Source organism: Rhinolophus sinicus, chromosome 3 (assembly GCF_057876585.1).
Source record: "Rhinolophus sinicus isolate RSI-liver-muscle chromosome 3, RSI-T2T, whole genome shotgun sequence".
Classification (NCBI taxonomy): domain Eukaryota; kingdom Metazoa; phylum Chordata; class Mammalia; order Chiroptera; family Rhinolophidae; genus Rhinolophus; species Rhinolophus sinicus.
Window position 1 is genome coordinate 158,614,959 of NC_142503.1, and position 24,553 is coordinate 158,639,511.

Here is a 24,553-nt window from a genome sequence, read left to right on the forward strand (position 1 = left end):
CAATTTGTAAAACACACAACATCTGTGAAGCGCAACAATGTGAAGTGCGATGAAATGATTATGCCTGTACTTTGGCCAAGAATGGAACACAATGAATTTTGAAAATATTCAAATTTCAGAGGAACTAGTCAGTGCTGGAAATTACAGCACAAATTTACAAGTGATATAGGTAACAGGCATTTTTTTCTCTTACAGCATGCGAAAACAGCCAAAAGAAAGGCCAGCACCTGAGGAATTGATGGTAAGTACATTTTTTGGTTACGATAGTAATTCCCCAGATATGAATGTGCTAACATTCTGGTAAGAGGACCACAATGGAACTTGAAGCATCCTCAGGCTCCGGAAAGGCAGCAGTCAGTATTGGCTTAATCTGGGCAGGTGGTTTTGAAGCTCATGACCTCAGGTAGGAGTTTTTACTTCTTAAAAACCCACTACCCTTTTGAAACTTGATGCCAAACTCTTTTCCTTTGCCTGGCACTCAAGGGTCATGAGTTAATCTAGGCCACTCCTCGTCCTCATTTGCCATTAAAGCTTCTCAGAACTCAAGAGGGCTGGTAACAGAGAAGATAGCGTGTTAAGTTTTTCGTGCGATCCTCCAAGAGATTCTGAATGTGGCTTGGGGTCCTCTTGGATTCATGTAGAAGGAAATTAGATTGGCTGCAAAAGATCAAGTTAATGTGAATCTTTGGTCTTTCCTCGGAAGAGACAGCTACAAGGCTGCTGGTGCTGTGTTCTCAGCTCCAAGGCCTCTTTCTTTGATTGCAAATGACAGTTCTTAGTCAAGCAGGGAGAGGAACAGAGACGCTCCCTAACAATTCCCAAATGGTCATTTATTTAGTGCAGATTGTTGATTTGACAATGCACAAGCTGTTAAAATAATGTTAGAATCCAGCATTAGTAAATAATAATTATAGTTTGTTCTTTCTGATGTTGTGAGTACCATTCCTGATCTTTAGACTATTGCAGTCAGAGCAAATTCCAACCAATTGGCTTCTACCACTTTAAGAAACATTTTACAGATACTGGTTCAGAGTTTTCATCCTTTGTATTTCGTCCTAATAGACACTCTAAGCATTCAAACTTCCGTATAATACAGATTTTATCCCCAGAATAAAATAACAGTCCCTGCCCCTTTTGCATCATGAGTACTTTCCAGGAAGGTAGTTTTCTGTTTCCTGTTACCCCTCGAGCAAAATCTCGGTTTTCAGGGTAGTTTCAAATTAAGGTTCACCCCTAAAACCTCTGTGACCTGTAGCTGTGCGGGTTTCATGTCTAGAATAAACTGGTCTTGGGAAGGTGTCTCTTTGATGGTTGAGAAATTCTTGCAGTTAGTCACATTTGAGAAAACTTGGAACAGGTCCTAGACATAGAGACCCATTTACCTTGTATGTTATTATGCTATGGCTGGATAGCTCAGCTATCAAGACAAAGGGGTAGGGTTGCCATGAGTTGGCCACTTAAAAATAAAACATCTGCAGATGGTACATACACCCGTAAAAGCATAGGGACGGATGTGTTGGTAAGGAACACCACTGCAGGGTGGCAAGGGTGAGTACTTCCAGTGCCTTGGAAGCAAGTGGATGTGAGTGGGTGTGTGTGTGTGTGTGTGTGTGTGTGTGTGTGTGTGTGTGGAGAAACAAGGGATATGTATTTCAATATATCTCTTTATAACTATACACCCTGCTGTGTGCTGTACCGCATTTTTAATTAATAAATATCAATAAATCAATAAAGCACAATGAAAAATGTAGTCACAGGAAGTACCGTCCTACACTTAATTTAACATTATTTCTAGTACTGCTCACAGTTTGATTTAAATGAATGGATTCCCTCAGGTATAGCAATAGTGAGGCTCCCTCGCCTTAGAAAGGACTCAGAGAGGCAGGAGGAAACAGTGAGCGCATATGAGGCTCCTCTGGTCAAGGGGTTGAGCTCTGCCTGCCTTTGGCCAGAATCTGGGGCCCAAGAAGAGATGGGAAAGGAAGTGGATTGTCCGCGGTCTGAGGACCTGAGTCACGTCCTAGGGACCCAGTCTTAAGGAGCCAGTTCTTGATTCCTTCTAGCATATGAATGGCTTTAATTTTTCCTTTTCCCTCTCTGCCTACAACCTATTTGGTGCTGCTCCCATCTGGAAGCTGAGACCATCCTCTGGAATGCGTGAACTGGAGAGCCCACTGTGGGTGGGGGCCTTTCACAAAAAGAGCGGTTTATCTCCCAAGCGAGGTAACTCCAGCCAGCAGGGTACCCACATGGTCTGCACAACTTGGGCTGCATCAGCTGTGAGGCCTGCAGGATTGTTGAGGTTTCCCTGTGGGCTTGCATTTTCTAAATCGGGGAGAAAAGCAGAGGTAATACTAAGAGTTACAGATTCAGCATCAGGAAGCTCTTAAATGAACTCCAGTGTGTCCCTGACCGCCAGTGACCTCAGCAAGTCCCAGCCTAAGTAAATCAGACTGCAAGGAGGGGTGGGCCATGGACATGGGGGGCACGCAAGTGGTTTTTGTCTTTTTATTTGTTGCGGTCACCTTATATCCAGAATACCCAAGTCTTAAAGATGAAATGTACAACTCAAGTTTAGACCCTTGAACTCAGTTGTTAGCTGTTTAATTCTGTCTACACTCTGTGGTTGTTCCTAAGATGGTTTTCGGCTTTTGTGTTCTGAGTGGAAGTATTTTAAAGTTGGACCAAGAAATTCCCTCAATGCTCCCATTTTGGGGAGGCCAGGGCCCACGTGAGCTGGTGCACGTTTCTGGCCGTAGCCATTAAGCGCCCTAAAGAGTTCACTCAGAAGTTTCATCGTCAGCATCCATATCGTCTTGGGGGATTTCAGAACCAGGTAAACAGTTGAATTCAGCAGATATTTATAGACCATTACGTGCAAAGTCCTGTGCTAGACTCAGCAGAAGATGTAAGGAGTACGCCACATGCATAGTCTTGCAAGGGATATGGCAAGTCTGCAAGTAACTGGAATACAGTGACGGTGTAAACAACAGCAGAGTGCTGTGGGATCTGTCTGGGGAAATGGGGAAAAGCTACATGGAGAAAAGAGCATTTGGAAAGGGCTTTTGCAGGGTGGGTTGAATTTTAATGGAGAGCTTTAAGGGGACATTCCAGGCAAAGGAAACAGGCTGGGCACAGCAGGAGTGTGTATGGGCCCCAGTGTGAAACCTCTGGTGCCTGCTAGAACAGAAATCCCTTCAACAATGGCCATAAAGGTGGAATTCCAGTCGGCAACATATTCCCCACCAGCTGGGCAGTCTATCAGAAATTCCACTTAATAGAAGGAACCCTACTGTCCAGGCCTGGAAACTTTGACCTGACAACAGAAGCAACACACACCTACACATACCCTTTTTTTCAAGTGGACTCCCATTCAAGTATAGGAAAGTCCTTCCTCCTTGGAAAGAGCTGACTTTTATTCACTTCTCTAACAGCTGTTGCACGAATCAGGAGTCAGTTTTAAACCCAACAAAGGAAAACCAGCCATGCAATCAGCTGAGAGCCTGTAGCATGCAGACACAACCGCATGCAGACACAACCAGATAAGAACCCCTACACACCCTCTTTCTGCTCCTGTGATGACTCCATTATGAAAAAAAAAAAGTGGCTACTTTTTTTTTTTTTTTTAATTTTATTGGGGAAGGGGAACAGGACTTTATTGGGGAACAGTGTGTACTTCCAGGCCTTTTTTCTAAGTCAAGTTGTTGTCCTTTCAGTCTTAGTTGTGGAGGGCGCCGGTCAGTTCCAGGTCCAGTTGCCGTTGCTAGTTGCTAGTTGCAGGGGGCGCAGCCCCCCATCCCTTGCGGGAGTCGAACCGGCAACCTTGTGGTTGAGAGGACGCGCTCCCACCAACTGAGCCATCTGGGAGCTCAGCGGCAGCTCAGCTCAAGGTGCTGTGTTCAATCTTAGTTGCAGGGGGCGCCGCCCACCATCCCTTGCGGGACTCGAGGAATCGAACTGGCAACCTTGTGGTTGAGAGCCCACTGGCCCATGTGGGAATCGAACTGGCAGCCTTTGGAGTTAGGAGCATGGAGCTCTAACCGCCTGAGCCACCGGGCCAGCCCCATAGTGGGTACTTTTAAATCACCCTGATGTATATCGCAGGACAGACCTATGTCAGTTCTGTCCCAGCTCTGTGACCTGAGTCCACCAAATTTAGAAAAAGTTTCCAGGCTGTGGAAAGTGTGGAGGTGGCAGACAGACTGTTCACCATGCTTCACACACCCAAGCAAGATGTCACAGCTTACGTCAAGGGAAAAAAAAAACAAAAGGATTGGTGATGCCATAACAAGAGGGGAGGATAATCATGCAAAGGTGGGAGAGAAATTTTCCCAAAATGTCAATAATCAGATTGAGGGAAGCAAAAACATAAAAATCAGACCGACCCCTAAACTCAGAGACAGAGACAACCTGAGATGGGAGCATGGAGGTAGAGAGGGGTTCACGTCTGGGTTTGCTATTCAAATGATATGTTTAAATATTTAGAAATAAAAGGTATATAGTGAGAAACCTTATTATATAGACAGTTTGCTCGTGTAAACCACAGAGAATTCCTTCTCCAGAATTAATCTTCCTTTACTACGGTCAGGCTGTGACTCAGGGAAAGCCTTCACTGTTCGCTCCCCACTTCTGTCTTCATCTGCAGAACAAAGGGGATGGACTAGATCAGCAGCCCTTGACCTAGGGTCTGGGACTTCAGGCAGCATGTTAGAACCCCTGAAATTACACCCCAGGTCATGAATGCATGTGGGGATTTGCACTTTTTTCTGCAAAGAGGGATTCATGGCTGTCATCAGTTTTTCAGAGGGGACCATGACGCTGAATGATTGCTAAGCTCCCTCCCCACCTTCCCGTTCTGTTAGTTAGAGCTGTGAGGCCAGGACCAAATGCAAAGCTCTGGAGGGAGGCATGGCAGGCAGGCGTTCTCTCCCAGGGTGCTGGCTTGGTGTGGGGGAGGGCAGGGGAAGGCTTCCCACCAGCTGTCAGGCAGCCCTTTAACCTCGCAGCCCATCCTGACTGTGGACCATGACTCCAGCCCCAGGGTGTGGGCTGTGGACATCTCTGCAGTTACAATTTGGTTTCAAAGTGCTGTAGATCCTTCTATGCATTTAGAGTATTTCCAGAAGCTTTCCATGTCTAAGCTCTATTTAATGGAATCTATGCATAGTAAGTAATCAGGTCAGGAGAAGCAGCACCCGGTTTGAGATCAATCGCTGGCTAATACTTTATCTCGGCCACTTTATTATCTCATGCTGATCGGATTCCCATTCTCCGCCTTTGGAGCATACACTTCGGCTGTGGTAAAAGTACGTATCACATACATATTAAAAACATATACCCATTCTATCTGTATGTAAATGCGTGAGGCACAGCTGGATATTGCAGAGGAGTTTGATTTACTAATAGTTATTATCTGTTCTAGCTGTTCAGTGGCAGAGAGAATTTCAGAGAAACAAGCTGGCGCAGAAATTGTCTTTATGCTATTACTATACTGCTTTGGTAATTGTTTAAAAACATGGGTTTTCTCCTTAGGTTCTAATAATGCCTGTTATTTTGTGCATTTTCTTGTACATTCCAGAGCAGGGCATCCTCGTTTAGCATTTCCTCAAGTTTGGTTTTCGATTCAGGCTCCTAAGAAGAAACACAGAGTGCAGTTTGCAATTGAAATTTGACATTTTGCTTAGAAAGCAAGTAAACAGTGGGACTGAAAATACGTGAAGCAGGTGTGGGTTTTGGGGGCGGGGTGTCAGTTATAATCAAGACAGTGCTTTTAGATTTTTTCCCTTCTAAATCCCAGCAGCTGCAAACTTGAAGGCATCTCATTTCTCAGAGAAGACTTTGTGTATGTAGAAGAGGTGGTATCATTTGGGGGCTTATAAACACCAAACTGCTCCAGAAAAATCTGTCTAAACATTTAATTACTTGCAAAGAGATGTTGACTTGTTTAACTCTTCTAAATGACGTTGTCACTGGTCGCTTTTCTGCTTATCCAAACCTGATTGTAATCACATTTTCAGATAGTTTGGTTGGTTCTCTCAGTCAAGCAAGGTATGTGATAAACTGCGCATCTGCATGGTCCCTTTTAAAAACTGCAGACATCAACCACGTGAGATTTTTGTTTCTCCACTCAAATTCCAGTGACTTTTGGGTTTACACCAAGTGGCCTCGTTCACCATTACTAGACTCAAATCTTTTGACCACTGGGAAAGACAGGATGCGCTGGACAATTCAGGAAATTATTTTATTCAGGCTGTTGCAATAGGTAGAATGTTTATTAATGAAGAATGTCTCATTAATAAAGAAGAGGGACAGAGCCAAGGTTATGGAGACAGGTAAACAAGGAAGTCATTAGCCAGTCTCACGGAAGTCATAAGAAAGGAAGGAAAAGAGTCTTATTTCTGGGAGGGCAGGGTGGCTGGTCCTTGTGGTTAACAAAAGAGTGGGGAGATTTTTTAACCTGTCACTGCTTTCTGGGAGCCCAGAGCTCAGATCAAGTTCAACATTATCACCACATTCTATTATACTAAGTGGAGCAAAGATGAGTTTTGGTTTGTTTTGACCCAGGGCCTAGGTGTGTCCTAGGTACAAATATGAGGGTGGGCACGTTTCCTCGGCTGGGCCTCTATGCTTGCAATCTAAGTTTTGTAAGATACTAATGATGGTTTAATAAGCAATTTTGAACTTGGTTGTCATTGACTACATTGAGCTATTGCCTGTGTCATATAGAGCATGTTTTAAAATACACCGTGAGGGCCAGACTCGTGTGTCTGGTCACCCACTCTTAAAGACATCATGTTTGCTTTTGGTTGTTCATTTAGAGGTGCAAATCAGCTCATTAGCTGCGGCACCCAGAAATTGCAGGGGGAGACACTGGCTGGGATTGTAACTTCAGCTCAATATTTCCTTCAAGCACAAAAGGCATCACAGACGTCTGGGGGCTTCACGTAGGGTCCATTTGACACCACTTAATGGTTTTTTTTTTGTTATTTTCAAGTTCTGAAGGCCATTAAAATCATCTGTTTGTGTCTGCTTATAAATAGGAATCCACTAATAAGAAGCTGATTTTACCTTTTTAATTGCACATAATTACAACAGCAGAATCACTGTCTGGACGCTTAAGATCGCACTAAATCAGACAGCTTTAATTTGAATTTTTGATGACACGTTAGCACTTCAACAAGAACAGAGAGGTTACAACTCCAGAAAACAAGCTTTGTTGTTCCATAGATGTGACTGCTTAATCTTTTCACGAGACTTGAGCAGATAAATGTGTGTGTGTTTTTATATACATGCACATAGCAAGAGAGATACAGATAGATAAAATCTGTCATTCCTTGATCATGGTGATCTGACAGTTTTAATTTCCCAGTTAAGGATAACTTTTTTCCGCCATCAGTCAAGTTGGATCCCTTAATATGGTGATGATTTGCCTGTTTAAGATCGCGGTTTTTTGAATTCTTGCCTGCAATTTTTCTTTCTTGTTTTACTGGGCAGACTGTCATCTTCCCAGCATTGTGTGTCATGGCACAATGAGGCTGTGTGTCCTTGACTGCAGGAGTAGTTTGGTTATCTTGAATACAGTAGAGTGGATTGATCAGGTTGCTCTTCAGTTTTATCCCCATTCAGAGGGGGCTAAAGCTGGGTTTTGGAGTATGTTGTACATTAGTTCCTCATTTGACGACACTCAGCTCATCGGCAGTTTCTGTTATTTGGCTCATGGCCTCAGCCTAGGATGCCCTCCTCTCCCATCCAACCTCCTCCAGCAGCTCTGCCCCACTCCTCCCCATCACAGCTCTTGCTCCATCTCTGAAGCCCTTCAGAATTTATTGTCTCTCACTTGGAACTGCACGTAACTACATAAATTGCATATTCGTCTTATATTTACAAGTGGGTTCTTGGAGTACAGTTGTTCCTAACCCCGGCAACGCATCAGAATCATCTGAGTGGGTTGAAAAAAGGAAAACAAAAAAGACTGAATCTCAACCCAGATGAGGAATCTCTGACATTTGGATAAGTGAGAAGCTACTTTTTTATTTTTTAAAGCTCTCCAGGAGGACATAAGGGATGGCTCTCTGATGAGGGTCACACCCTGGTTAATGCCTTGTTTCTCCAACTAGATTGTAAGTTCTTTCAAAGTGAATCATGATCTTATAACTCAGTGCCTAACTTGGTCCTCTGCTGCTGTCATTCGGGTGATGTCTCTGATGTAATTGAAAGAAGGGAAATCACTATTAATTACTCTTTGCATGTGCCACTCTCTAATCCATTTCAGAAAAATACCATACTAGACATTGAACAGATAAGGACAAATAAGACATGTGCCATGTCTTCCAGGAACTCACAGAGTAAAGTTGAGGAAACTGACCAAAGTAGAAGCGGCCCCTGGACATTGTGACCAGTGTAAGTTAGGCTGACCATGCTAGAACACGTGGCCCCAGGTTTTTGTGTTTTATTTTACCCTTTCATCTGGGTAAAATAACTTGGTGCCAAAATAAAGGAATTTCTAAGATTTTATAACGTTTGCAGGGATAATATTCAAAACATTTATCAACCAGTACCGCATGGGCCTGACCAATCAGAACAGGTGGAACGGGGTCAGCCGTCCCACCATGGAAGTGTGGGAGGAGCAAGAAGGTGTTGAGCAGGTACTGCTCCTCAGTACCTGTGGTCTTTGGCTTGCATGCTGACCGCTGGAGAATCACCTGCGACAGTTAATTCCAAAATCAGGAGGTCATTAGAGAGCCAAGACCTAGAGGAGACTACCTGGCCAGCCTGGTTAGACGGATGGCAGGGGACCCCAAGGCCTTTGTGTCTAACAGCATATCAGATGATGCCACCCGTCCCCAGCTCTCCAGAACGATGGATTAGACTGAAAAAGACCACAGACATTTAGCCGTTTGTGGGAGGAACAGAAAAGGATCTTGAAGCCTGGTCTCTGACTTGGGAATTGCTGTTGAAGGCAGCAAACTGGCTTTCCTGTGAGTACACTCCAATAACTAGATGCAATTCTTATCAATAATTAATGAGCCTAACCAGGAATTTCAAGGGTTGGGAAAATCTTAGAAGCCTCCTATTTACAGTTGTAACCAGCTGGATTTGTTTAATGGGTTGTTTACTTTTTAATTTGTAGCAGTTTTGAGAGAGACCTTTGGGGAATCTCAAGTCTTGTGGTTTCCGTGAGGCCTTTTGTAGATACACAGTTATTTGGTGGGGCGCAAATCTGCCTGAAGGTAATTTGAGGTTCTCTTGGCCATTTGGAAACTGCAGAAAAGCAGTAGAAACATTTGGGCCTTCTGTCCTCTATTTAATTTTCAAGATTAGAATTAAACATTAGACCGTGGTCTACCGAGAGACATTTGCCGGAGCGTGGACTAGTTCTTTCCAGTATCCTGGTTTACCGTTTCTCTGTTTTCTTAATATAAATGGTCACTGATTCTAAAGTAGGAGAATAGGTACCATTCGTTTATTCGTGCAAAGGTTCCCTTGACACAAATAAAAATTGAATTTTCAAATGTAACCAGATTAACTCTTAATTGTATACCAATAGCCTATGGGTGTCTCAGCTCCCTCAAAAACCTTCTGAATGGCCTGCATCTCTTTCTTTAAACTTGGGGGGAGGGGGATTCAATTAATAGCAGGACTTTCTAATTGTGGGATTGGTGTGGACTTGACAAAAATTTGTATAAATAGGGTACATTTTTCCACTTAAGAGGGCTGTGCTGAAACATTTTTAATTGGATTTTCATGGTGATTGACAGCATTTGATTATGACAGTAACTTTATTTGGCTGGACTGCTTTAGCCTCTTGTTCAGATTTTTCCATCAAAGCTCTTTTTCATCCTCTGCATCCCCAGTGGAGCAGCAGTCATTGTGGAAGAGCCTTTCAGCACCTTTGTTGTCACCATCCCTGGTGATGATTGGGCCCAGCTGGTAGTAGATAAGAAAATGTTCCTTTTACAAAGAGGCTGTGTCTCCCGCCTCCCCCCGTGGTTTCAATAATTTTAAGAGCCCCCAAAACCTGTTGAGGATTAGAAGTAGCTTTAGATGTGAAATGAGTGTTAAATATTAGTAATCGGGAGATTAGGGCCCCAGGGACAATGAGAGATAAACAACTGCAATTAAGGCAAATCTGCCGATGTAAACAAAATTTAGCAGAAACAGATGCCCTAACCATTTTGGGGGATTGATTTGAGGGCACCAAGGAATCGATTTTTGTCTTGTTTACACTTTCAAGCCCCTGTGATATACTGGAAGGCTAAATATTTCATACAGCCTGATTTTAGTTAATTTTTTTTCAGTGCCTCACAGTAGGCGTCTCTCTTCTCGCAGTGACCAGGCCTGAGTTTATTCAGCATTCACAGGGAGCAGCTAATTGTCTATGAAGGGCCCCCGTGTTTAAATGGGCTTGACAGGAATTTAAATTTTGTTTCAATCAACCCCTGTGCTCACAGCCTGCTCCAGTTTCTAATTTTTAAATTAAACATGACTTTCTTTTTTTTTTTTTTTTTTAAGCCACAGCTTTGCCTCTGGAATACTCTCGCTCTAACTCTGGGGAAAGCCACTCCGCCACCATGAAATGCTGGTGTATGCAGGGCCTGAGGCTGGAAAGTACTTTCTCCAAAACAAGATTTTCCTCCCGTCAGGGAGGTCAGCAGAGTTTTGGCTGGGCACATTCTCCTTCCTGCCTTGGAAAATGGCCCCCTTTCCAGCTCTCGTGTGCAGGCAGCAGTGCCACGTCATCTGGAAAGTGGGTTAAGTACCACAGGAAAGTGTAAGGCTCGCTTTTAGGGGCCTGGCTGAATTATAAGCCCCAGCACGTCTGGTGCAGGTTAGTATTTCAGCCTTTTCTACTGCTGTGAGATAGGAGAGCACATGCTCTGAGCATTTCCGTGTGCAGTCCGCATTTGTATTGGTGGAGCTCTGTGCAGAGCCTCGTGCCTGATGCCAGGGAAGCAGTGTCAGCCCTGAGTCCTGACCTCTACCAGCCTACAGGCTAGCAAGGAAGGCGGGGATACAAACAGCCAAGCACAGGATATAATGTGGGACTCGCCAAACACCCTCCCTCAACTGCTCCTGCCTGTTTCACCTGCCCCCACTCACCTCCTGGCACTCCATTACACGTACCCAGTGCTGTCCCATCCTAACAGTCCCCAGATGTGTGAGGCATTCTCACATGGCCATATTTTTGCTCATGCTGTTTCCTCAGCTAAGAATGCCCTTTCCTCACATCCAAGTGAACTCCTACTCAGCCTCCAAAACCCAACTGGCACAGCCTCTGTGATGCTTTCCCAGGTGCACTTCAGTAGAGTTGATGTTTTCCTGTTGTATGTCCTCATTCTTCCTGGCAAGTACCTCTATTAGTACACTTTTCACGCTTTGTGGCAGTGGCTTGTTTGCATATCCGGTAACAGTCCATAAATAAATAAGAGCACAAGTTCCTAGAGGACGAACTCATGTCTTACTTATCTTTGTAGCCTTAGCATCCAGCCCAGTTCCCAGTCCCAAGTAGAATGCTCAATAAATAGTTATTGAATTGAAATATTATGAATTTAACAGATAAAATGATTCTGGGGAAGGCAAGATTCCTTCCAGCCAGAGTTTTCTCGAGAGACTTTGTGAAGGGAGCCAGGCCTCACAGGATATTTGGGTATTTATGTGAGTATACTACTTTCTGCACAATATGAAACACAGCTTGGATCATAAGGAGAAATACCAGACCCTCCAATATGCACACTTGCCAAAATCCATACTATAACTTCTTTTCTCTGAACTTACTTGAAGGAAACTGAGAGTCACAATTGCATGCAACTTGGAGCTGCAGATACTAAATTCAGAAGGGTTTCTGTTCTTTAACCTTTAAAAAAAAATAGATTTATTGTAGAGAGAGAAATCTAAACAATATATTTTAAACACATGAGTTTATAGGGTTCTTTCAAATAGTTATCTCATTTGATCTTCACACAATCACTATAAGGACTTTTCTTATTCCCATTTTATTGGTATGTTAAACTGGGGCTCAGAGAGGTTAATTAACTTGCCTGGAGTCATACAGCCCGGAAGAACATAAGACCATTCTGCAGTACATCAAAGCTCCCTCTATTGATGCATAGTGGGCAGGGGATTGTTATTGTGGTTGTGAGAATTTCAGTTAAGTCAAACTAGTTCTTGCAATCAAAAATAAAATTGAATACAGATACCCCACAAAGAAACGTGTAGGATTTCAGTGGTTTGTGCTTGTGAAGCCAAGATGCCCCTCTGGGATGATTGCTTAACTCACTCCTTTTGGTCCTCAGTGCAAACAAACCAAACAGGAAGAGAAAGTAATCACTAGCAGTTTGCACCTGGTGTGTTAGTTGGTTATCTGAGGGGAAGCTGTGAGAATCGGTGTTATTTATTACTTTGTTTTGGTTTTGTCAACTTGCAGCAAAAACTGAAGGTGCTGTAGTTCTGCCATTTATCTGGCCACAGACGTCTTCTCCTTTCCAGCCCTACCATCATGGTTGTAGAAATGAGTAACTTCCAAGAGATATATCATTCCTTGCATTTGAGAGAAACTTCTTTTAACTCAGCAGACTTTACCGAGCACATTCTATGTGCACAATATATTGCAAATATGGACCATAGACTAGCTGTAGTATCTGAACTGTTTCTTGAACACAGTGTAAGGAGTTTATGCCAGAATATAAATCAAGCATGTCTCAAGCATTCTGTTTAATTTGGATGGCTTTTTTGTCACAAAACTTTCTTAATGAAGGAAGCTGTGTGCTGATGTACATTGTGTCACAGCTGCTTATCTCATTGCAAACAGGTAGCAAGGAGCTCCCAGACCAACTACTTGAGTTGCACAGCTATAGGGAATACAGAGTTTGATCAGACACTCATCTTGTCCTCCAAGACCTTACAGTGTGGTGAGGAAGTAAAACTTTTATATGACGGAATTCCCTGCAGCTGGCGTGATATAAGGCACCAAGTAGCTAATAATCTTTTTTGACTAGATGATCAAAAAGAACTAAATGAAAGACAACCAATGGAATGGAAAAATATATTTGCAAAGCTTATATCTGATAAGGGGTAAATATTCAAAATATATAAAGAAGTCATACAATTCAATAGCTAAAAAACTATCTAATTGAAAAATGGGCAAAGACCTGAATAGACATTTTCCCAAAGAAGACATACGAATGGCGAACAGGTACAAGAAAAGGTGCTCAGTATCACTCACCATCAGAGAAATGCAAATCAAAACCACAGTGAGACATCACCTCACACCTGCCAGAATGCCTGTCACCAATAAATCAACAAATAACAAGTGTTGGTGAGGATGTGGAGAAAAGGGAACCCTCGTGCACTGCTGGTGGAATCATAAATTGGTGCAACCACTGAAGAAAATAGTATGGAGGTTCCTTAAAAAATGTAAACTAGAACTACCATGTGACCCAGCAACTCCACTTCTGGGAATATATCCAAAGGAAATGAAAACACCGTTGAAGAGGCAGCTGCACTCCCACGTTCGTAACATCATTATTCCCAGTAGCCAAGATAGGGAACCAACCTAAGTGTCCATCAGTGGGTGAATGAGTAAAGAAGTTGTAATACACATACACACAATGGAATATATTATCCAACAGCCAGAAAAAAAACGGGAGGAGAAGAAGAAGAAGGGGGAGGAGGAGAAGGAGGAGATCCTGCCATTAATGAGAACATGGATGGACCTTGAGGGCATTATGCTAAGTAAAGTGAGTCAGAGAAAGACAGATTCTGTGTAATCTCACTTAGGTATGTAATCTATTTAAAAAAAAGAAAAGAAAAGAAAAGATTCATGGTTACTAGAGGGGGGATTCGATGAAGGGAATTGGATGAAGGTGGTCAAAAGGTACAAACTTTCAGTTGCAAGATAAATAAGTACTAGGGATGTGATGTGCATGCACGATGGCTATCGTTAACACTGCTGTATGGTATATTTGAAATTTGAGAGTAAATCCTGAGTTCTCGTCACAAGGAAACAAACTTTTTTTTTCCTTCTTACACTGATATAATGTAAGATGATGGATGTTACTACACTTACTCTGGTAATCATTTCACAGTACATATATAAGTCACATCGTTATGCTGTGCACCTAAAACTCATACCACGCTATGTATCAATTATATGTCAATAAAACGGGTAAAAAATAACTAAGTGAAATAGAAGCCAAACTGGTGTGTGCCTTAAGAGACACGTGAACTAAATAGTCAGGTCACACAGAACAGGGAGCCAGACAGAGATGAGGGTGCATCAGGAAGGCAGAAGGGAGACAGGCTGGAAAGACAGCCCCCAGGTATCCATGCCAGCACAAGCATTCGAGCACTGGGAAGAGCAGGAGCACCGCGTGGAGCCGTGACCTTGCTCCTTCCTGTAACCAGGATGGGAGAAGGGAAAGGCTTGGGTCCAGGCAACTGGCAGGACCTATTCCCTGTCCTCTGTATGTGAAGTCTGGAGAGGCCGAAGATGGGCTCTGTAACTTGAAAATGAATCTGTCGTGAGACAAGAAGCAACATGGTAAACCAGAGAGAGCCTTGATCTGGGTATCAGAAGACATGATTCCAAGTACAGCCTCTGACTTAAGTAACTGGGTATTCAACAGTTACTGGGCTTATCTGAGCCTCAAGTTCATCTGTAAAATGGGGGTAGTGATACCAACCTTGAATAGTTTTTTTTTAAATAATATAGAGTTAATGAAAGTGTGTTTGTAAACTACGAAGTGCTAGACACGTGGAGCACTAAATCATTCTGCCTCTTTGGGTCATGATTTTCTCATCTGTCTAATGTTCCTAGGCATTTCTGACTACGTAGTAACTTCTTGGAAGATGGATGTGTTTAGTGGAGCTTAATATGACTTAGAATAAAGTATATGTTGCCTGTTGGATATTTGCAGCTAGTGTCCAAGGAATTGGTAATTTTTTAGGAGTGGATGGACCTCCCCAGTCATTAGAAAGCCTTAACTTTTTGTGTCCTCTGTTACCGGTAACATGTAATAAGCATCTTGTTGGAGGGAATTATTGTGAAACAGTTCATTGGCAGGTATTTGTTGTCCACGGCGTCTGTGAGGTACTGTGGTGGGTTCAAAGGAATATAAGAAACATCTAGGTCCTGAAGGAGCAAACTAGACAAGCCCATGGGAGACATTCACAGAAGGCAGGATGGGCTGGATGCTGTTGACTTGCATTGTGTGAGAGCTCACGGGAGAGAGGCTGAGGGACTTAGCGGGCAGGGAGGCAGGGCAGGGAGGCAGCTCGGCTCCAGCTGGGCATGTGGGATTGTCAGAATTTGTCTGAATACCCGAATTAGAAAGTGATGGCTCAGCAGAGCCAGCTCCTTGCATCCCTCCACCCCTTCTTTACTAGCTACTCATCTTCAAACATGTCACTGACCCTCTCTCATGCTCAGATTGCTTTCCTATAAAAATAGGGTCTCACAAAGCAGGTAGTTTAAATAAGATAAAAGTATGTTACCTGCTTAGCATGGTATCTTGCATAAATAAGTGCTCAATAAATGGTAACCATTATTATTATCCTCACCACTGTTTGTAACAAGAGGGAAGGTGTTCTGGGAAGAAGAAAGCACAAGTCGATACCAAAGGAAATGGGACAGTGAGGAAAGAAGACCTCTGGAAATGAAGGGGGTAAATTTAGCTGGGTGGGCCAGAGATCCAGGATTGGGAAGGGTTTTGCACACCCGGGAGGAGTGCGGCTGTGGATGCTGTTCCTTCAGCAGGGCAGTGGCTAGTGGGGGCTCCACCACTGTAGGCAGAGGGGACACAGGACTGCCTTCTGCCTGCCCTCCATGCACCAGGCTCTGGCTGGAACTGATTTCTGTGTACGGATGTTCTAGCCCTCTGGCTCTTTCTCACATTCCGTGAAGGACTTTAGCCAAAAGGATAGGAAACTGAGTTCAGAGCCTGTAGCTTCTTGGCTGCATGTCATTTGTCTTTCTTTCTGCATCTTCTTTTCTGTGTCCTTTCTGTCACTATCAGGGAAAATCATTAGTATGCTAATCTAGCTAGCCGTCATTTTAACACTGACCTTTCCTAACCTGCCTTTGCAATTTCAGGAACTATGTTTGACTTCTCTAAAAGTAACCTTAAATTGTAGTCTTGTAAGAATTCCAGAGCTGTACCCTTCACTCCTTCTTCTAATGAGGTTATGACCAAATGCTCATTATAATTGCTTTAGACTCCTTTTAATTTTCAAGCTTATTAATCATAAGAAGAGTTATTTAAAATTGCATAAATTAATCTTAGATTAAAAGCCCATCAAAGCCTCGAAACAATTAAGAATAAGTAGGATTTCCCTGGGGCAGCAAGTTTTATTTTAATATTGTAGTCAGGTGGATATCAGAACCTTGAAGTGTGGTAGTGATTAATGTATGCAAAATTTAAATGAGATTTTTTAAATGGCAAATCTAAATCACATATTGACCTAACTGTAGGTTTTAACTGCATTGTCTGTCATATATTTAAACTGTTTACTAATCAACATTTTAATTACAGTGTGTGCTGGCAGACCCTAGGACAAATAAACTCTAGCATTTTAAAATGTCACTACAAAGTCTGTTACCCGAAAATCATGAGACTCTTTTATTGGGAAGAATAGAGGAATGAGAAAGCAGAGCAAACTTTCTGGGTGACTAGAGACTTGGTACAGACAGGCCTTAGTTGTGCGGCTGCAGGGACGCTTCCCAGCCCCCACTCGCACCTTGTGACTGCTGGTGTGAGGCAGTCCTCTCCATAGCGCTGCAACTGGGTCTCCTTTGAAGTTGATTTATTTTTAATTAGAGAAATACTTCCCTTTGTGTGTTTGAGCCCTGGTTGCCAAGCATTATTTACTTGAGCAGGGTATAGCCTGGGATCCTTAGGTCCCCTCCCCTTTTGGGGTATGGAGATAGTTCCAGAAATTGGATTCGACCTCAGCTACTGTCAGCAGCCTTTTTTGTTTTAATTTACTTTTTTCTGTATTAGTTTCAGGTGTAACAAAACAATGTAATAGTTAGGCATTTATACCCCTCACAGAGTGATAACCCTCCTCCCCCAATCTGCTACCCCTCTGACATCGTATATAGCTGTTATAGTTACACTGACTCTATTCCTTATGCTGTACTCCACATCCTGTGTCTATATATATAAATTATTCTGTGACTGTATGTATATAAAATCATAGGTGACATTCATTATTATTCAGCTTCAGCTTCAGGTGTACAGTGCAGTGGTCAGGCATCTACACCGTCCATGAATTGGTCTCCCTAATAAGACAAGTGTCCATCAGATACCCTATAAAATGTTTACAACATTATTGATTATATTCCCCAAATTGTCTTTCATATCCCCATGGCAATCTTGTGGTTACCGATCATGTTTTCTAATCCCCTCACCTTCTCCTTCATCCCCAACCCCCCTCCCATCTAGCAACCCTCAGTTTTTCCTCTATATCTGAGATTGTTTCTGATTAGTTTGTTCATTTATTGTATTCTTTAGATTCCACATATAAGTGAGATCATATTTGTCTTTCTCCGTCTGATTTATTTCACTTAGCATAATGTTCTCTAGGTCCATCCATATCGTTGTAAATGGTAAGATTTCATTCTTCTTTATGGCTGCGTGATAGTCCATTGTATAAATGTACCACAGTTTCTTAATCCAGTCATCTACCAATAGGCATTTCGGTTGTTTCCATGTCTTGGCTATTATAAATAGCACTACAATAAACACGGGTGCATAAATTTTTTTGAATTAGTGTTTTGGATTTCTCTGGATAGATTCCTAAAAGTGGAATTGCTGGGTCATAAAGTAGTTCCATTTCCAGTTTTTTGAAATACCTCCATACTGATTTCCATGGTGGCTGCACCAATCTGCAATCCCACCAGCTGTGCGTGTCTGTTTGCCATCTGCCTCTTTAGAAAAATGTCTCTTCATGTCCTCTGCCCAATTTTTAGTTGGGTTGTCTGTTTTTTGGTGTTGAGTTGAATGAGTTTTTTATAAATTTTGGATATTAACCCCTTATCAGATGTATCACTGACAAATAAAAATACGGAACGCTTCATGAATTTGTGTGTTATCCTTGCGCAGGGGCCGTGCTAATCTGCTCTGTATCATTCCAGTTTTAGTCTATGTGCTGCCGAAGCGAGCACTCTGCAGCCTTCTGAGTCTTGCCTTCTCCCCACATCCTCCATCACTGCCCTGTTAGGCAGGCTGTCCTCAGCAAGGTCAGTGTGAACGGCCTCAGAACTTGGAAAGAGTTTCTCTATTTCACAAATACTCGTTTCATTACTGAAGGTAAATAGGGAGGAGGCTGACCTTGAACAAATGATTTTGCCCCTTGAAACTTAGGTTCCCACTTCATTGTGTCCAATTTACGGTTTCTGTTTCTATTTTTCTGTTTTTGCCTCATCATTTATTTTCTAAAACTAGTTTTTAAATTATGGTTAAAAATTTAAATGGTACAGAAGGATGTACCATAAGAAGTTACTCCGCTTCCGTCCTCCCCCAGGGCCCCCAGCTCCAGAGTTAAGACTTCACAGCAGTTTGTCCTTCTAGAACTTTTAATGTTATTTTCTTTACCTTTTTCTATTCTTTTTTCACTTAATATATCTTTGAAGTCTTTCCACATCATATAAAAGTCTACCTCATTCTTTTTAAGGGCTACATGGTACTGCGTAATATGGATAGGCCTTATTTACTTATTTATTTAAATGTATTCGGATGACAGTGGTCAGCAAAACTACATAAGTTTCAGGTGTACAATTCTGTAATAACGTCATCTATAAAGCACATTGTGTGTTCACCACCCAGAGTCAGTTCTCCTTCCATCACCATGTATTTGACCCCCTTTACCCTCATCTACCATCCTCCCACCCCCTTACCCTCTGGTAACCACTAAATTGTTGTCTGTGTCTATTTTTTGTTTCTCATTTGTTTGTCTTGTTCTTTTATTGCCTTCAGTTGTATATCCCACGTAGGAGTGAAGTCATACGGTTGACTTTTTCTGTCTGACTTATTTCACTTAGGACATGCCATATTTATTAACCAGGACCCTGTCATATAGAACGTTTTGACCATTTCCAGGTTTTTGCTGTTAAGACAGGGACCATCTCCATCTATATCCAGCTTTATGTACTGGGTGCAAGGATGCCGTTTCCCCTCACCTCTTCTGATACTACGTTATCAGATTTTAATCTTTACCAATCAGATCAGTGGCAAATGTTATCTAGTTGCTGTTTTAATTTGCATTCTTTTATTAAGTATGAAGTTGAACGCTTTTTTTCATATGTTTATTGACCATTTGTAATTTTTTCATGTACTTGCCTATTTTTCCGTGAGACAGCTTGCCTCTTCCTTCATCTTTTTGAGCCTGGATTTCCCTGTTTAGAAAGTGAGGGAGGTAGATGCACAATCACCGAGTCCCTTTCTACCTCTGTAGCCTGTGGTCCAGGCCAACTGTCCTTTAGGTGGCTTTTAATCTATCAAAGGTACTCGTCTGCCCATGATTTTGCCAAGCCAGCATTGAGGTTGCATAGCCAATAGCTGGGGGTAAACTGCAAGAGGGCCATTTTCTTCTTTTGTTCAGTTGCGTGTCTTCCTCTTCTTAAAAAAACAGGCTTGGAAATTGCAAGGCAGAGCTGGGATTGAACTTCCTTTAAAGCTGCCTGTAGACATCAGGAATATTTATTTTCTCTATTTGTTTTAAGCCTGGGAAGACTGTGTGGTTTTCTCAACACTGTCCTGATGGAGCCCTGACCAGCAAGCGTGCAATGCCCCTAGCCCTAATGTGCCATTAATGATAGGTTAATGTACAGTATAATGTTTTTGGGACTACGGGTTCATTACACTTCTGAGTGTGAGGTCTTTCCACAGAGCGCCCAAGGTCCCATTGCATTATATCATGCAATAAAAATACCCTTTTCATATCACACACTAATAAACTGTATTTGAAATGCTGTCTGAGGGCACTGCCGTCTTGTCTATAGGCTGTGCAAGAGTGCAACAGTTGGGATGCCTTTTTTCTATTTTGTGTTTTAGTTACACGGAATTCTGAACCCAGGGAATACTGCTCATTCTTGTTTCAAATGGGGAAGTGAGTTGGTCTTTAGGCCTGAGGCTTAGGGGAGGGGCTGCGCAATGAGTGGTGAGGGTCCTTAATACATGCAGAGAAAGGCCCCTAATTCTCTCCTGCCCAGCACCCACACGATGTGCAGCTGCCCAAGAGCTGATCCAGTGTCTTCCACACTTGGCACTGAACATGCATTAGGTATTATAAAAAAAATACATCCTTAGAAAAGGAGTGTAAGTACTGCCAAGTTTGAGCCATTGATAGCCATGACTACAGAAGTGATTCCACGATCGCCTCTGTGCCAGGAATTTCTCACGCACCGCCTTCCTGTGAGGTTGGTGCTGCTGTCCTGATTATACAGAAGACGCAGTTCTCAGAAGCGGGGGAAAGGCCGCACCGTGGAGAAGGAAATGCACAGGCTCCTAGGAGGCCCTCACACCAAGAACTTGGATTACCTAAGAGATCAGAGCTATAGACGCGAGCAAGCATCTTCTCTTCGGATGCTCATAGCCCAATGTGCTCCTTAGTCCCTTCCTGTGAGTGGTTTAATCAGGCGGTTTTCTTCTCAAAGGTTTGCTGGCAGCAGAGCTGATTTTGAAGGTTGGGACTTGGAAGAAGGAGACTCTTCTACACTAAAAAGGAAAAAGGCATCAGAATTTTAGGGATGAGGCAAAGACTGGGATCCTAGGGCTTTAAATCACCTCTTCTGTACTTTCATCCAGAGCAGACCGTGGCACTGTGCTGTCTCAGGTGGGGGGTTGCTTCTCCCAGGGGGAGTGAGTGACAAGGTGAGGTCCAAGAACCTGGGCTCAGGCCGGCCCTGAGACTTCAGCCTGCAGCACCATCCTGACCGCCTCGGAGCTCAGTGTCCTTGTTTATAAAAAGGCTGCTGTCTGCTTCCGACAGGGCAGGCGATCGTATGAAACAATGTAAATGAAAACACCTAGTTAGTACCTAGCACAGGATTGGGGCTCACAACTGTCAGCCGTTTTATTGCTGTTACTACCGTGTTCTAACAAGAGACACAGACTTTGGAGCTGATGTCCAGTTTAAATCCCAACTCTACCTTAGCCAAATCACTTAACTTCTCCGAACATAGTTTTCAAACCCACAAATTGGAGATAATAACTGGAATGCTAGCCAGCTACTTCTTGGGGTGATAGTGACACTTGAATGAGATAATGACCTTGAAAGCACTTTGTGGAATGAAAAACCCTACTCAAATGCTGGTATCTATAAATATATGTATTTCTCTCTCTAAATCAACATAGTCAAACGGTGTTATCTTTAAATATGCGTGCTTATAGCAAAGCCAATAAGGGCAAGTATTAAAAGTTTGACCTGTTCTTCTCACCACCAGGGAGCATGTCTTGGCCAAAAAGTAGACTTACAATAGCACAAAGCATATAAAAGTCAGGGCAGTTACATCCTCCATCCACATAACCATAGAGTCTGTGCTCACCTGAGTTGGTGTGAGGAGAACAGTACCTGCCCCAGATGGGCAATATTGGTGAGAACAGTGGTTGAAAAATCAAGGAACCATGTTGAAGGGTTGAGTTGGTCTGGGGAGCCAAGAAGATGATGGAAAGAAAAAAATCAAAAGTTGCTGAGATTGTCCTGCAGAAGTCTAGACCTTTCCGTTCTAGGCAAAGTCCCCTTAATTGTTAGGAGAAAAGTAAGTTTCAAGGATAATTCATTTGTCTTTTAAGGGTTATAGTGTTGGACTGTCTTTTGTTTTCAAATGTGGGGACTTCAGAACACTTAGGTAAACCTCTCAGGGGTTAAATCTGTCTTTAGGGCTACCAGAACTTGAAAAATGTTACCCTGTGTCAAGAAAACCAGAAGTGACAAGTTCATTTAAAAAGCCTGGTTTGTCATTGTTTATCTAATTTTCAGAGTTGACACAGAAAATTAAACCAGCTGACACTCACTCTCTGACCATCTCCCCGGCTCATTTCCGTGGTCCTTTCTTATCTGACCTTTGCATGTACAAAATGCTCCAAACCCCAAAATATGAAACTTCCCACTGAGTTTCCAGTTGCCCTACAGTCATTCCAAGATTCTGTCATAGGATGTCATCCCTAATGTTATTTTTAAAAAAAAGAAAAAAGAAAAAAAAAGATGAGGGTGTAAATCTGCTCTGTGAAGAATTTCTTTTTTCCCTCCACTTTGACCGTAAATCTTAGAAGTAATCAAACTCTGCAAAGGAACCAAGGTAAACTTGGGCCGTAAGTGGCCCCATATGTCTTTCCTGGATTCAGTGTCTGAAGGCTTGTCTGCCCTGTGACATCACACTCTGCAAGAGGGCAGCTGGGGGTGGAGGGGTGAGACCCGTCACCACATGTAATACCGGCACCCTAAAACTCAGCAGCAAGCGCCATCGGTGAGCGAGCTGCTCCATATAAGGAAATTATTCAGATAACTGAAGTTTATTCTTTTTAAAACTTGAAAGATTACAGGTGTCTTCTTATATACACTCCTCTGTCCTCTTCAACAGATTATGTGTGTCAGGATTTTAAAACCATGTCTAGCTCGTCATTATGACACTATCTCCTGATACGAATGTGTAGGGCTGTTGTCCCTGACTGCTGGAGCCCGAGCTGGTTTGTTGTGTGTAACGTTGCTAGTAGGTGCCACTTCCTACTCCTGTCCTTATTTCTCCAACAGCCCTCCCTCCCTTCTCCTTCTTCTTCTTCTTCTTCCATTTGACTGTCTTTCACGCTTTATATTGGGAAACCAGATACTAAGCTTGTCAGCATGAAGTCTAAAATACCAGAAAATTGGCTTGAATAAAGGCCTGAGAGACTAGCGAAAAGGAAAAGTATGCACGCTTTAGTTTAACTTCCAGATTTTTAGTGTCAGAGAAAGGCATCAAATTATAGTGACCTGTTGATATGTAAAGTGCCCCTAGTTTTGAAAACAGGCTGTGTCACTAAATAGGAAATATACGGCTTGATGATGTTGCATATAAATGTCCAAGTTTGCAACAATAGGACCATTTTGCTCTTGAATCTGTAATTAGGGTAGACTTCAAATTGTTGAAGTTTTGTTATTTTCTGAGAGTACCAAATAAGCCATGGACGTGCCAAGGGAAATCCTTAGGCTCTAAAAACCAGCCAGGCACGTAGAAGCTTCTGAATCCATCCATATTGAGTTTGATTGAATCAAAGTCTCCTTGTAAACCAGAGCATGACTGCCAGAAGAAGCAAGCTCGTAACTGAATAACTGTCCTTTTTCACAGTGGAAACAGACTTTGGTTTCATAAGGCAGCCAGCTTCTTTGTAACCAGGTGAAATGCGCGCCCTTAGTGATTCATGGTGTGCACGGCCAGCATCAGCGCCTCAGCAAACACAGCCATGCTGCTCACCGCCACCGAAAACGCATTTCAGGCTCCCGTACATTTAATTTTCTTCAACATTACCTTGCAAACCACAGTAAATCAATAACAGAATAGTTAAGTACCACAGGTTCTTTGTGTTTTGTTTTAGAAAATATTGCTCATGGCTAAGAGTGGGTTCTATTGATGATTTTTATTTGCTGCTAGGACATTAAATGATCAGAATTTTCAAATGGTTTGCTTCCTATTTGTGGATTTCCTTTAAAAAGAAAAAGGAGGAGATAGTTTCAAGTGGAAAACGTTGGTTGCTGATAACAGAAACTCGAGAGTAACTGGTAATATTCAATCCTGTATTTTATAGATTAGGCCTCATAGCTTTGGCCTTGGTTATGCTTTTAATTCAAATTTTCCAAAAGGGCGGCCCCAGCCAGCCTCTTGGGCTCCCCAGCATTCACCCCAACAGTATCCATTCCATTGAATTGAATGAGTCGCATATAATGGAGCACCATAGCTCAAAACAGTAAAAAAAGATGGCACTTCAGTTAAAGTTAATTGGCCAAAATTTTGATGTCTAGTGTCTTTAGTAATTTTTATCTGTTTTTTGTTAATTTGATAGCAACAAAAAATTTCCACTTTCGCTCCGGTCTTTGTGTGAATGGCTGTTTCTCCTTATTCAGAAACTAGAAAAGCTGATACTAAGATTAATTTTAATTGGATGCTTCTTGAACTAAGGTGAAACGATGGATATGAAGTACTTGCAAAGGTTAAACGTGTGACACCAGAGCTGGCAACCTGTGACTTGGTCAATGCTTGTTGGCACCCCCAGTCACCACCATTACCACACTTGCCACTGTTCCCTCCATCTCTCTCTCTGCTGCTGAGTCATCACTCTGCAATTTTCAGACATGTTGGCTTCATATCATTCACGTGGTATGTCCGTATTATTTTTAAGGATTTGTGGTTATGTATTCTTTTTTCATTCCTGATGATGTTTGCTTGTGTCTTCTCTTTACCAATTTTGTCAGAGGTTAATCTACTTGACTAACCTTTTAAAGAGCCAGCATTTTATTGAATTGATCACCTCTTTGATATCTTCCTATTTTTTTTATTAGTTCATTCACTTATTCTTTTCTT

The 24,553-nt window shown here is 42.5% G+C and overlaps 1 protein-coding gene and 1 non-coding gene across 13 annotated transcripts in view; one reads left to right on the plus strand and one right to left on the minus strand.

Annotated features, from left to right (window-relative positions):
• MAP2K5 (mitogen-activated protein kinase kinase 5) overlaps nucleotides 1–24,553 on the plus strand; it is a 228,882-nt gene that overhangs the window by 191,741 nt on the left and 12,588 nt on the right. For 9 of the 12 annotated variants that reach the window (XR_012494694.2, XR_002136832.3, XR_016020872.1 and 6 more), the window contains one exon: nucleotides 196–241. Coding sequence is in view for 9 of the 12 variants with exons in the window: in XM_074327517.2 (XP_074183618.1) it covers nucleotides 196–241 (46 nt within the window). In the remaining 3 variants the exon portion in view is untranslated. Of the gene's footprint in view, nucleotides 1–195; nucleotides 242–2,135; nucleotides 2,224–24,553 lie in introns of those variants that run through there. The other 3 variants (XM_074327515.2, XM_074327518.2, XM_074327520.2) reach the window with 1 other exon arrangement.
• Nucleotides 18,057–18,163, minus strand: LOC141570979 (U6 spliceosomal RNA). Its single transcript, XR_012495404.1, has one exon. It is a non-coding gene; the product is annotated as a U6 spliceosomal RNA (small nuclear RNA).